The 14036-nt window shown below is 35.9% G+C and overlaps 1 protein-coding gene across 7 annotated transcripts in view; it reads right to left on the bottom strand.

Annotated features, from left to right (window-relative positions):
- LOC127788497 (uncharacterized) overlaps positions 1–14036 on the bottom strand; it is a 40816-nt gene that overhangs the window by 6366 nt on the left and 20414 nt on the right. For 4 of the 7 annotated variants that reach the window (XM_052316838.1, XM_052316836.1, XM_052316841.1 and 1 more), the window contains 7 exons: positions 8173–8274; positions 7935–8030; positions 7554–7845; positions 7185–7444; positions 3213–3366; positions 2430–2539; positions 2242–2329 (listed from right to left, as the gene is read on the bottom strand). In XM_052316838.1, the coding sequence (XP_052172798.1) occupies positions 2242–2329; positions 2430–2539; positions 3213–3366; positions 7185–7444; positions 7554–7721 (780 nt within the window). In that variant the 5' untranslated portion in view covers positions 7722–7845; positions 7935–8030; positions 8173–8274. Of the gene's footprint in view, positions 1–2241; positions 2330–2429; positions 2540–3212; positions 3367–7184; positions 7445–7553; positions 7846–7934; positions 8031–8172; positions 8289–14036 lie in introns of all 7 variants that reach the window. The other 3 variants (XM_052316840.1, XM_052316839.1, XM_052316842.1) reach the window with 2 other exon arrangements.

The raw sequence follows: 14036 nt of genomic DNA, 5'->3' as shown, positions 1-14036 counted from the left end.
ATTTTGAATCAAATTTCTTAAATAAATTATCATAAAATAACATTTTACAAAATTTCAAAGTAAACGCATTTTCCAATTTTCTGTTTTGAGAAACAATTTTTCAGAATAACAAAGAGAACGCGTTTTTAAAAATTTCAAAACAGACACTCAAAACACAAAACTCAAAATGAATTCAAAACTCAAAACTCAAAACTGAAACACAAAGAGAACACCACCTTATTGTTTGGAAATGTTTTGTTGAGTTTTGATAGTTTTGACAGGTTTCATTAATTTTCTTTGAAAAGACAAGATTTTTTTTTTTTTTATATTCTTTCACATTTGTCACTTTGGAAACAGAATCATTCTGGCCAGTGGGGAAGAAACAATATTTTTTTCTTTGACCATTATTCTACTAATTTATCAATAAAATACACCGGCACCCAATATCCTAGGTTTGACCTTACTTCACTAATTGCTTCCCCCCCCCCCCCCCCCCCCCGAAAATATACATCTTCAAGTTTTCTTCATTGCGACATGCATGTAAAATTTTGTAACAAGTTCTCTTGATTTTTTATTTTTTCTTGTACTTCTTCACTCGCCACCAAGATTGGGGCTTTTTCCTTCGTCTATCCTACGAGAGTTTGTACCATGTTTCAAATAGCGATATTTGAAACCATATTGGGTTACCTTCAATTTCTGTACTTCAATCTCTTCAACATACTTTTTCTTCCAAAGAAACTTACGTTTACTTTTTTCAATCCCGCATTTCATTTTTAGGCTTCATTTATAATTATTCTTCTTCCTCCATATTTTAATATGGACAACAAGGATCATAAGCCGATGTTGAGTGGTTAAGCACTCTTCTAGTACAACATAAACTATTTTTGGTCTCATAAGGAAATAGTTTATTTTCATAATTGATAAACCATTTTTATATGTAAACAAGTGTTCATCCTGCTTCTTGATCAGATATTAGCAATCATAGGATCATATACCCCAACAAACATTATTTATTTCACCAAAGCCATCATTTTCATGCACATCTTTATAAACCTATTCATTTCTCTATCCACATGACTGTTTTAAGTCATCTCCGATAATGTTCTTATTTTGTCTTAGATATTCCATGCAACAACCCTTCAAAATTTCCCTAATATTTTGCTTCTATCTCTTTCCCAACCCAACTTGTGATGCACATGCTAACAATATTCAAAGCCTCTTCTTTTAGAACAACTTCAATTGCAATAATCGTATCTTCACAACCACTAGCTCATTATTAAAGTCTTATTGATAAAAATCCTTCCTCATTTATAATACAATCTTTCCTTAAGTACCAAAATTTATGTTCAGACTTATTAACCAAACCAGCTCATCCCTTTTAAGGTAAACAATATCAATTCTTCTCTTGATCATTACATCCACAACTTCCATAGATTTCTTTGTTAAAATTCTACTTCCCACCATCCAATCCTTAAACTTGGTCCTACATCAACTTCTTCACTGGCATTAGTTCATGAAAAAGTGAGAATCTTTGTAATGTTCACACTACACCATGGCATTGATGAAGTAACCATAGGTCATTTTTCATTGCAGTCGAGCAATATAGCCCATCGCTAATAGGGTTAACCATAATGATTTAGTATTTTGTCTAGAGTATGATAAAATGAACTCGGCAATTTTTATGCTAGCTGTCAACTACCTAGCACGGCCCCACTCTTTTATCCAGGCTTACAATCGACTATTAATAGGGGAACTACTTTCAGTACTAAAAGTGCTGAGAGGATTACTTGACAATACTTTGAATGAAAAAGCTAGTTTTAATGGCATTTTCACTGTTCTTTAGCTAGGCTTATGATTGACTATTAATAGTAGCAAAAAGCTCAATACATTAGGTTTTCATAGCATTTTCTATTTTCTTTCTTTTTCTCCCCTCAGTAGGGTAGAATTAATCTTGTTCAGTTAGAGATAATGTTTGAATTAGATAAATATAAGCATCAACAAGAAGTATATTCACATATATTCTTTAGCAAGCAAACTTAGCAAAGATGTGATTTTAGCTCATCATGGTTAAAAACTAGACAGGAGCATGTCATGGAATTCATCATCAACATCTGAAAGTCCGTTTTCTCATTATACAGATTGGATCAGAGCTTATCCCTAATGCGGTTATTAGTTCCAAAAGCTCCCCTCACTATAGGCGCCATTTCCCAGTGCCCAAACTAGAACAGATCATAAGATTGAGGAACTACAAGCAATAGTTACCTGTTGTACAACTGCATCACGGTAGAATCTATATGAGTTGAGTAGCATTGCAACTCTATCAATTTGCAGGCAATATATTCTACCATAGCTGTGAATTGAGAAAATCTGGAGTTAAATTCTGATTAAAAATTAACTATACCCTCAAAACTAGCTAGGATAAAAAAACACTAATAAAACCAAAACCTTACACAGTCACAATATGGACATCTTCAGCAGCTAGGACAGGCCTATTATTTGCCTCTGATTTAGCCATTGCCATCTCAAATTTTGGCAAGCGAATAATACCTGCAGATGAAAGCTAACCAGAAGGAACAGCAAAGAATCAAACTAACAGAAGAAACAAGCACCAAGGAAATAAAGGCAGAAGAAAATACCACCCAAGCCACTTAATCTCCCTCAGCAAATTTGTATGTTAGACCAAAAAAGAAAAGAAAAAAAAAACTATTTCAGCAGTTATTTAGTTCTTTTTGTGTTCTTTCCCTTTTCCCCTTCAACTGCCAAGTTGCAGATAAGGTTGACACATCATCATGCTTACTCCTCAGACAACCCCATATGCAATTCTGTGTTAGCAGGGTAAAATAAACAAGATCAGATAAATGGTTACATGGCATCATGTAATTTTTGCCTCCCCTGTAAGGCCTTTAATCTAAAATAGTTCCATGATTTCCCTACAAATCTTGTGTAAAATAAGAATTGCATGGCTTCACTGAATACTTTAATTGCCCAAAATGAAGAAAAATATTATCATAAGCTTAAAGTTGTATTCTAGGTATATGGTGGTCATACTCTGGAAAATTGGGAACACATCAAGCATTAATAATGCCCCCAAGATGAAAGCAACAAGACAAATTGTTTTCATGTACCTCATTTCCTGATTCATATCTTCAATAAGACCAACCAAAGGTATCCTTGAAAAAACCAACCAAAGCTTAGACAGAAAGCGCTCATGCAAGTAACACTGTCAAATATACCTGATATCCAGTAAAACTTTTGCACTGCATTCCTGAAGCAAGAAGAATCAAGCGGCTTTCATGTGTGTAAATATACCAACTCACATTAAATCTCTTTGTCTCAACAAATTTGAGTGACTTTAACTCAGAATCAAGAGAGAAGAAATCAAGCCCACTGTATTAAAAAAAATATTAGTGAAATGGAATAGGAGCAAAAAAACATAGTTGGCTGTTCATAGAAAGTCAATGGAACTCAAAGACCAATCAAACATACTTTTAAAATAAATATAGAGGCATTGAAGAACTTGCATTGACAGTTGGTCATTTTGATTTCCTTTTAATTTGACGAACAACTGTAAGGTCAGTTCTAAGATTTCAAGTAATAACACCCTCACCCAACCCAAAAGAGAGACAACAAGAAGATGTTATTTCTTTTACAGCCTAAATGACCAGCAGAACATCAACAACAGCTATCAGAAATATCTTAAGAATGTTGCCTTTTCAGTAGCATAAAACTGTTTTACTGATGATAATGAACATGGGATTTTTAGCAAAACAAGAGCCATCATAGTTTTAGGCCTCCACCAGAAGTCTTTAAACTGAATTCACTATTTTCCAGTACCAAAAAGGTTTATAGGCCAGCAGTTAAAACCTTTTTCTCCTCATATGTATCTTTTGGCATTTGCTAGTGCTACTAGATCTACTGTAACACACGAAATTCAAATTTAAACAAAAGACAATGGTAGAGAACCCTAATTATGATTAAGCCTAGAAGGGGATTAGAGATCAAACATAATATTTTTTTTTTTTAATATAAATGAAGAAGTAAAAATAACTAGAGATACAAATAGAAATCCAAGATGGAATGGGATTTATCTAAAGGATCTCATAAAATAAATAATTGATATGGATAAATGGGAGTGAAGCCTCAGAAGATGTGGATTCTAATCGACAGTCGGTAGGAGAAGATAAACTATACATCAATCAATTGGGAATTATGATAAGGATTATCAGTTGGGAAACAAAGGAGTCCAATCCCAATTCAAAGAGGACTAGATAACTTTCAAAATGGCTATAAAAAGAGCCAAGACTGATGAATTAATTCATCACAAATCAGAGAAAGCAAAACAGAAAAAGTAGAGGAGCAGGAGGAGGTTACCAGAAATCAGCAACTATGCTTTCGGATCTGAGGTTAGTGGCCACCATAGAAAAACTCTAGAAAAACCAGTGGCCATACTTTGGAGATTTTAAATGACATGAAATCATTTTATGATAGTTCAAGTTAGAGATAATTGTGGATAATTCAATGTTCTCAAATTTTGTTATGTGATATACTATGCTTGAACTGTTGATTTGAAAATAAATTGAGAATGGTAATTTATCAATCATTTTGAAAAGAATATTAATGGTGTTAGAATCATATTTTTTTAAACTATTATGGAACCATGAGAAGTCTAGGGGTTACTTTAGCAACAAAAATTTGACTATCTATACGGTGCCATTTTAGTTTCTCAACGGGAGGAGATGAAGTGATTATTTTGTCACACTCCACCAAGTACTTACTCGAGGGTGGATCCCAGGGAAGTTACTGGATCCAAGGCTGCACTACCCATTGAGATAATTAATGAGCTTTAAATTGATTATGGAATGATATTGTGGTTCCCTTGGTTAATTGATGTTTTATACATCATGGAAAATTGTAGCTACACCATGTGATTTAATGTGATATAACTGTATTGACAATACTTGTTGCATGGGGAATAATGGTGAACCTTTGAACTTTGTTTTATTATATACATATGAAATTCTTTATTTTGTTAATGATCTATCATGTAGGATAGCCTCCACTAGGCTTTATGCTCACCACCCCCTCCAACCCATTTTAGGTGAGTAATAACGATAGGCTAGATGCGGACTTGGGCTAGAGCACTCAAGTGGACTCAATTAGAGTAGTTAATTTGGTTATCTTCATAATGTGAACATTGGGGTTTTCTTGTGGAATATTGTTCAGTTTGGTATTTGTAAACATTGGTTATTTCTTTTGATAATAAATTTGATGAATGTTTAGGGTTCATGGCCAGATACACCACCCGTAGAGGGTGTGTGACATCTATTTGCAGCAATATTTTACTTATCTATTTATTTATTTTGTTCTTGCAGGAACTGAGTTTAAGTCCGCTAGAAGATGTGGGATATTGGTTGTAAAGCTTGGATTGGACCTGGACTAGATTTGGGATCAAACTCGGGCTGGAAATTTGGATTCATTGAAATATGCTTTAGCTCAACACTGAACTTGGGGCTGGTGGTGAAAAGCTTAAGAGAATGAGTTTGAAACACTAGGTCTAAATGGGATGAGTTGGATAAAAAACAGATTGGTTGATGGTTTAAAGGATTTGGGGTAAGGCCTTGAACTTAGGTTTGGGCTAGCACTGTGGGTTATGAAAATCAAACAGGCCAGTACAAAAGGGGCTGAAAGCCCTATGTTGTCTTCTTCAATTGGAGGCAGTGACTGAACAAGAAAAAACACAAAGACCATAGCCGCAAACTTCCCTTTTATGAAACTTCTTTGAAGACTGTCATAGGGCTTCTCCAGGTCCGTATAATATGCAAATCTTTTTGTTTATCTCTGGACCTTTCTGACAAACTCTAAGTAGATAACTTCCATTACTAACCTATTAGGCAAAAACCAAATTGGTTTTGCAGACCTTGATTTCTATCCCAAACCATTCCTCAATTATCCTCATCCAAAGTTTCATAACGTGGATCACTAGTTTTGTTAAATTGTTAATCATCATATTATCTAAAATCTTAAGTTAGTAGATAGCGGGCTAAGTACATCTTTCATAATATTATTTTTACTCCCAAAAAAGTTTGATCCCTCTTCAATTTTCAAAACTTTGAACATCTGCTTTATCCATATAAATAAGCACTAAAGTGCTCTTTCTCCACATGTCTAACATCCTTTTTTATTTAAAGATCACATTAAACAATTTTGCTAAGCCAAAAAAAAAAAAAAAAAAGACCTCTTCTCCCATGCATTTCCATGATTATATCAAGATATTATCTGGTCAAATTGCTTAACTATTTTTCATCTTTTCATAAATTACCTTTTCTCATTTGAACAAATATGTCTACAAAACTTGTAATTCTCTTTTTCAAAATTGTTAATATGAAGCAACATATGATAAGACTAGTTTCTCCATTTTTATTGAATTAAGTTCAAGAAATACTTTTTTCATCTCCTTGATCATCCTCTCATTTACTGGCACCTTTCAATTTTCATCTTTTACACATTCCTCTTAGCTCAAAATCGTTGTTGTTCTTTCTCTTGCTTTAGCTACCTTATATATATCTTTTTCCCATCTTTTGTCTCAAGTCAGTGCTACAATTTTATAAGCTTCTGACTTTGCTTCACTAACTACTTTCTTTTGCTTTATTTTTTGGGGCCAAAATATACTTTTTCAGGTTTTCTTCATCATAACATGTATGTAAACATTGTAAAGTAATCTAGCAAGCTCTATTGGCTTTGATATTTTCTTCTCTTTTCATTCAACTAAGTAGACTCTTTTTAGTCTGGAGTTTTTTCCTTCAACTCTCCTAGAACTATTTTTGTTGTATTTCAAACAATAGTAGTCATGTCAATGCCCATTTGGTTAGTCTCTCCTTCGACAGTCCGATCTCTTCTGCCACACATTTTTATCCTAGAAAATAGAATATTCTTCACCTTTTAAATCCCACCATTTGATTCTTGGGCTGTGTTGTATTATTCTTTTTATACTGTACGCCATAAAGCCTACTTACACCACACAAACCAAATCAACTATCCAAGCATAAATGCATACTAGAAATGAAATTATCGTTCAGTCTACATTTTTCATACCCCATCTCCATATTATATTTTAAATAGTTTAAGAAATCTATTGATTTCACCATATAGACACAAAGCAACACACATCCAGGAAAGTGGACAGGAAACTTTTTCCATTTACATACCTGGTCTTTACAAACACAATATCACAGTTAGGACAATCAGTCCAAAAGAATCCCAGAATACTGTCTGTCTCTGACCGGCACCTCTGCCTAAATGTGTTGCCAGTTTCCCTATTCCAAAACTGAACCTCTTGGTCTGATCGTTGAATAGCCAAAATTTTGGTATCCAAAGAGTATCGGATTGATAAGACAGGCCCTTCCTGTATAGAGTCAATGGTGGGAACAACAAGAGGAGCAAAGGGAGAAGTTTTCCACGAAAAAACCTGGAAAACAAACTACAAACTTATTTACTGGAAAAAAAAACTGATGCAGCAAAATTGACAGTGGACTGCGAAAGGCAGTTGCATTATTATTTTCTTATCCACCATATACCTGATCAGAAGTTGGTGAGAGTAGCAACTTGTTCCCATCATCATAAAATAAACCTCTTGCTCCAGGGATGCTACATCGTAAGGGGGGGTACTGAATGTAAACATGTGATAGAGCACCAGATCCACTAAAACTAGTGCTGGACTGAGAACTTGATGCTTTCCCAAACATGTTAGTTAGTTCCTTAGTTTCCAAACTTGTAACAGGAATTCTTGGGGTAATGTAACTACCACAGCAGAGAAGTTCAGAGCAAAGCTTATAAGCAACTGTTGCGCTTATGAAGAGAAGAATTTGACTGCATCATTTGGATAGCAGCAAAAAACCACAATAGTTAAAAGACTTTAGACTAACATAATGGATATTCTACCAATGATATATGCAAACCTTTTTTCTTGCTCCAACTATAACCTCTGAGATCAACTGAGGGTGCCAACTGTACGCAGCATAAACCTACTGTAAAACTTAGGCTTTTCTTCTCAGCTGTAAAGGAAAAGGAAGGAAAAATGCATTACAGCAAATATATATGCATACATATGTGAAAATATATATATATGTACATTTATGTGTAAAATAGGACAACACAAACTGTATCTCCTTTCCACACTATTAAATATCCCTATACCATATTCTGCATGCAATCTTTCAATGCCATGAATTCTTTCAGACACATATCACGTTCAACTTGTGGAACTTTTGCTGCTACACAACTCCCATATTCTTTTGCCTACAGAGAGAAAACTATCATTTCAGGAATGAGTATTAAGCAGTTTTCTATAAGTAACTCAAGGTTAATATTTGCAGTGAGGTAAAAACCCAGAAAAGCCAAGTAAAAAGAAAACTAAATTAGCATCATATAACAATTCATTATTAACTGTTTTAAGTTCAAATTTTCTGCTCCATTTCAGTATCATACTTTTGCCTGCTCTAAGGCACTATTAATCTGAGTACCACAGTTTTCAAGTTCGATCTCTCATTTGAAACACAAAACAAGATACAAACTCGGTCACTGAATATTTTAATATTCTAACAGCTTTGTGGCAAGAGATGGATCTCTTCTATGAGATTAAATGGGAGTGCACAGCGGATGGTAAAAAATATGGTCAGATGATGGAGAAGGAGAGAGTGTTTGATTTGCTTCATGGATTAAACTCAGAGTTAGATGAGGTTAGGGGTCAGCTGCTAAGGATGAAACCTTTTCCAACCATCAAGGAAGTATCTGCTGAAGTTAGGAGGGAAGAAAGTAGGAAGAAAGTCATGTTCACGGAGTCAGGACACTCTTCTAATGAAGTCTATTCCCCTGCATCAGCCTTAAATACTTTTAAGAGAAAGACTCCTCTATCTTCTAGAGGGGAGACTGCAAGAGAAAAACAATGGTGTGACCATTGTAACCGGCCCTATCACACACGAGAGATATGCTGGAAAATCCATGGAAAACCAGCTAACTGGAAGCCTAAGAATCAAAGAAGAGGAGGACAAGCTGGAGGCCAATCAGTCCATATGGTGGAAGCCGAGAAAGGGAATCCAACACCTCTTACCATCACAGCAACTCAACTAGAAGTATTACAACAACTTCTCAGCCAAACAAAGGTGACTAAATCAGAGAATGCAGAAAATCCTACTCCTATGGTTTCTTTGGCCACAAAAGGAAATATTGCCTATTCTCTTATATCTCAAAGAATACCTACCAACAGTTGGATTATAAACACTAGTGCCTAAGATCACATGACAGGTTTTTTAAATTTATTGTCCAATTTTGAATCATGTGATAAACCTATAAATGTCTCTATGGCTAATGGTACAATATCCTTTGCAAAGGGAAAAGGAACAATTGTGGTAGGAGGATTAATACTTAAATCAGTCCTTTATGTCCCAAACTTGCAGCGTAATTTAATATCAATAAGCAGATTTACAACTGACAGGGACTGCAGTGTGATATTCTCCAAATTTTTTTGTGTTTTTCAAGATCTATCCTCGGGAAAGATGATTAGCAGTGCCGAGATGAAAGGAAGGCTCTATCAAACACCAAGGCATGATCATTCTACTGATTCTAGGACTTGGCTTTTATATTCTTTAGCTCTTGTTTCAGATTCAAACATTATGTTATGGCATAAGCGGTTAGGACACCCAAGTTTTGAATATCTTAAACTCTTGTATCCTTCTTTATCGAGCAATAAAATTCACAATTATTCTTATGAACATAGTTCTGAAAGGCGCGAGGCGCAGCGAGGCGCAAAGGGTCCTGGAGCCTGAGGCGCGAGGCGCACGAGGCGAGGCGCGCCTTTGCGAAGCGAGGCGCACCTTTTAGAAAAAAAACTAAAAATCTTGTAAAATCATAAAAAACTATCAAATTATCAATAATAACACATGCATATCATTAATGTTTCATTATCTTCAAATTCTAAACTAACAACATCAAAGTTAATTCATTCATCATACAATTTCTAAACTAGAAACATCATCAAAGTTCAAACTTAAAGTCTCAAACTCAAACAAGTACCAACCATCGTGCAAAGTTCTAAACAAACATAAAAACACTACAAGTCCACAATCAATAAAGAAGTTTTAATCATCATCATCATCATCATACCCTTCACCAAATTGAAAATCATCATCTTACGGTGCCATATTTTGCTCATCCTTGATTCCTTGTTATTTTTCTTCTTTTGCATGTACTCTCCAATCTCTTGTTTTATTGATGGAGGACATTTTGGAATAGCTTTAGTATTCTCCACAATCAATAAACACTACAAGTCCACAATCAAGAAAATGCTTTCATTTTGAAAAATGCTATTTTTCTAGGTTTGGAAGATTAGCGCATTTTTTCTAAGTCTGGAAGATTAGGGCATTATAAGGAGACATATAAGAAATGTTTTCATTTTGAAAAACTAACTCCCGGTATTTTGATAGTTAATATTCATTGTTGTTAAAATGATTTTTAATGAATTTTTCAAGAAATAGTAGGTATGTATTTTGGGGGTGGTAAAATCGCTAAATCCTGAATTTGTACTAAAATCAAAATTCTATTTTCTTATTGTTATGGATTTTGATTTTTTAGATATTTTTATTGAATCCAAATGAGGGGTACTTTCTTATTTACATTTATGTATTAAAGTAAATGGAAGGTAAAATATAAATAAAAGAAAATGTGGACATTTACTTAAACTAAAGAAATGTAAATAAGTAGTGATGTATACATGCTGAAACTGAGAAGAGGGGATGCTGGAGAGGAGAGAAAGAAATGATGTAGGCAGGATGCAGGCGTGGTTTTCATGAGGCGCGCCTCAACGCCTCACCTTGCAAGGCGCGCGCCTTGCAAAAACCGCCTCGCCTCAGCCCAGGCGAGGCGCCAAACTGGCGCCTTAAGGCGCCTTGCGCCTAGGCGCACGCCTAGGCGCGCCTTTAATAACTATGCTTATGAACAGTGTATTCTTGCAAAACAAACCAGGATACCTCATCCTAATCATGTTTATACTTCCTCCACACCTTTTCACTTAGTTCATAGTGATATTTGGGGGCCTTCTCGAACCACAACCCTCATCAATGCACGATGGTTTATCACCTTTATTGATGACCATACAAGGGTTTGCTAGGTTTTTTTGATAAAAGAAAAATCTGAAGCCTTTTCTATATTCAAAAGGTTTCATCATATGGTACAGAATGTGTTTCAATCCTCAATTCATGTTTTGAGAACTGATAATGGCAGGGAATACTTTTCTAATGAATTCAACACATACTTAATTGAGCATGGTATCATTCACCAAAGTTCATGTCTCTATAACCCTCAACAAAATGAAATTGCTAAAAGGAAGAATCGTCATCTACTTGAAACAGCTAGAGCAATGATGTTAACTACTTCCGTTCCAAATTCATATTGGGGGAAGCCGTTTTGACCTCTGCCTATCTTATCAATCACCTACCTTCCAAAATCCTAAAGTTTAGGACCCCTTTGGCTGTCCTCCTTGATGTTTTTCCTCATCATGCTAGAGTTCTAAACTCTCTCACTCCTCATTTGTTTGGATGTACTATTTTTGTTCACCGAAATCCATCCACTCCATCCAAACTCGATCCTAAGGCCATCAAATGCATTTTTGTGGGCTACTCTCCAACACAACAAGGATACAAATGCTACAATCCTAGTACCCACAAATTTGTTGTTTCCTATGATGTTTCATTTCTTGAAAACCAACCTTTCTTTCACCCTAACTCTCAACCAGCCCATGTTTCAGAAACAACCACCAATTGGAATTCTCTGTTTTTGGATACAACTCCTTCTCTTTCTCTTCCTACTGTTAATCCTAATCATGTGCCTGAATTTGATCAAGGGGGAGAACATAAGAGAGACCGAGCCCAAGAGTGATCAAATTCAAGCTAAACCACCCTTATTGGTGTATTCAAGAAGGCCTTGTGACCCTCAGCATTAGCAACAACCCATGTAATCTAAACCGAGGGTAAGTCGAGAAAAGGCAAAGGGAAAGGAGGCTGAAATGGAGGCTGATATTACTAACAGATGAAGTACAGTAGGAGCATGAGCTGGAATATGATCTAGATGTTCCCATTGCTTGGAGGAAAGGAGTTAGATCATGCACCAAGTGTCCTAAGAATCCTATTTCAGAATTTTTGGGATATACAAAGTTGTTTCCTAAATTCAAGGCATTCACAAAAAATGTTGATCCTAAAGATATCTACAATGCACTGCAAGAGGAAAAATGGAGGAAAGCAGTTATGGAAGAAATGTTAGTCCTGGAAAAGAATGGTACTTGGGAAATAATGAATCTTTCATATGGAAAACACACAGTTGGCAGCAAGTGGGTGTTCACCATAAAGTACAACTCAAATGAGAAAGTGGATAGATACAAAGCAAGGCTTGTAGCTCAAGGTTTTACCCAAACGCAAGGCCTTAACTATGAGGAAACATTTGCACCGGTGGCCAAACTTAACTCTATCCGGTTATTATTGTCATTGGCAGTCAATTTGGACTAGAGACTCCATCAACTAAACATAAAAAATGTTTTCTTCAATGGTGAGTTGGAAGAAGAAGTCTACATGAGAATTCTCCCTGGTTTTGAAAGAAAAGATACAAGAGGAAGGTATGTAGATTGAAAAAATCCTTGTATGGCCTAAAGCAATCTCCTAGGGCATGGTCAAGAGATTTAGTGACACTAAATCACCTAGGATACAAACAAGGGCAAGCGAATCATGCCCCCAGGGCATATGCCAAGTGGTTGGGCCACGATAAGCTGGGATTCATACCAGTAGATCGCAGGTTCGATTCCTTGTCCTGCGCAGTGAGGCAAAGCCTCCACCTTCGATTTACCTCCTCTGTCGAAATGGAGGGCACGAGCGGCGAAGGACCGCGCAAGGGCGGTAATCCCAAGGGCAAGCGGATCACACTCTCTTCACAAAAATTGATAGCAAGGGTAAGAGAACAATCCTAATAGTCTATGTAGATGATATAATCATCACCGGAGACAATGATCAAGAGATAGAAAGATTGAAGTAGCAACTGAAAGTAGCATTTGAGGTAAAAGACTTGAGAGAGATGAGATATTTCTTAGGGATTGAAGTAGCAAGAAGCAGTGAGGGTATTTTCATATCTCAAAGAAAATACACTCTTGATCTGTTAAAAGAGACAAGAAAGCTTGGGTGTAAGCTTGCAAGCACTCCATTAGAACCCAACTAGAAAAATAGAAAAGAGAACAATGAGGAACAACCAGTGGAGATTGGAAGGTATCAACGTTTGGTGGGGAAATTGATTTATCTTTCACATACACGTCTAGATATTGCATATGCAGTGAGTATAATTAGCCAATTCATGCATTCCCCAACCAAAAGACATCTAGAAGCTGCCTACCATATCCTGAGGTATTTAAAGGGGACTCCCGAGAAGGGAATGCTATTCAAGAAAAGCAAGGATAAAGGAATAAGAAGCTTTGCAGATGCAGATTGGGCTAGATCCATTGAGGATAGCAAGTCTACATCGAGGTATTGCACTAAGCTTTGGGGGAATTTAGTCACATGGAGAAGCAAGAAACAAGAAGTTGTCTCTCGTAGTAGTGTTGACGCCAAGTATAAAACCATCGCACAGTGCATTTGTGAGGTAATTTGGGTGGAAAGGTTCATGGAAGACTTATCTATTCTTATAACTGAACCTAAAGTACTTTATAGCGATAGTAAATCAGCTATAAGTATAGTAAATAATCCAGTCCAGCATGATCGAATGAAACATGTTCGAATTGACAGGCATTTTATCAAGAGGGAGCTGGAAAATGAAGACATAAACTTGACTTATGTTCCCACCAAAGATCAAGAAGCAAACATTTTGACCAAAGCAATGCAAAAGCAAGGTTTTGAAGTGATTAGAAGCAAGCTGGGAATGATTGACATCTATTCACCAGCTTGAGAGGGAGTATTGGAAGAATCCAAGGTGTGAAATGTGGCATACATGGCACGGATTAAACTCCGAGATTAAGGAGTTCTGGAAGATAA

This window comes from Diospyros lotus, chromosome 13 (genome assembly GCF_014633365.1).
Source record: "Diospyros lotus cultivar Yz01 chromosome 13, ASM1463336v1, whole genome shotgun sequence".
Classification (NCBI taxonomy): domain Eukaryota; kingdom Viridiplantae; phylum Streptophyta; class Magnoliopsida; order Ericales; family Ebenaceae; genus Diospyros; species Diospyros lotus.
Note: the sequence above shows the minus strand (reverse complement) of the source record. Positions and strands in the feature narration are given on the sequence as shown.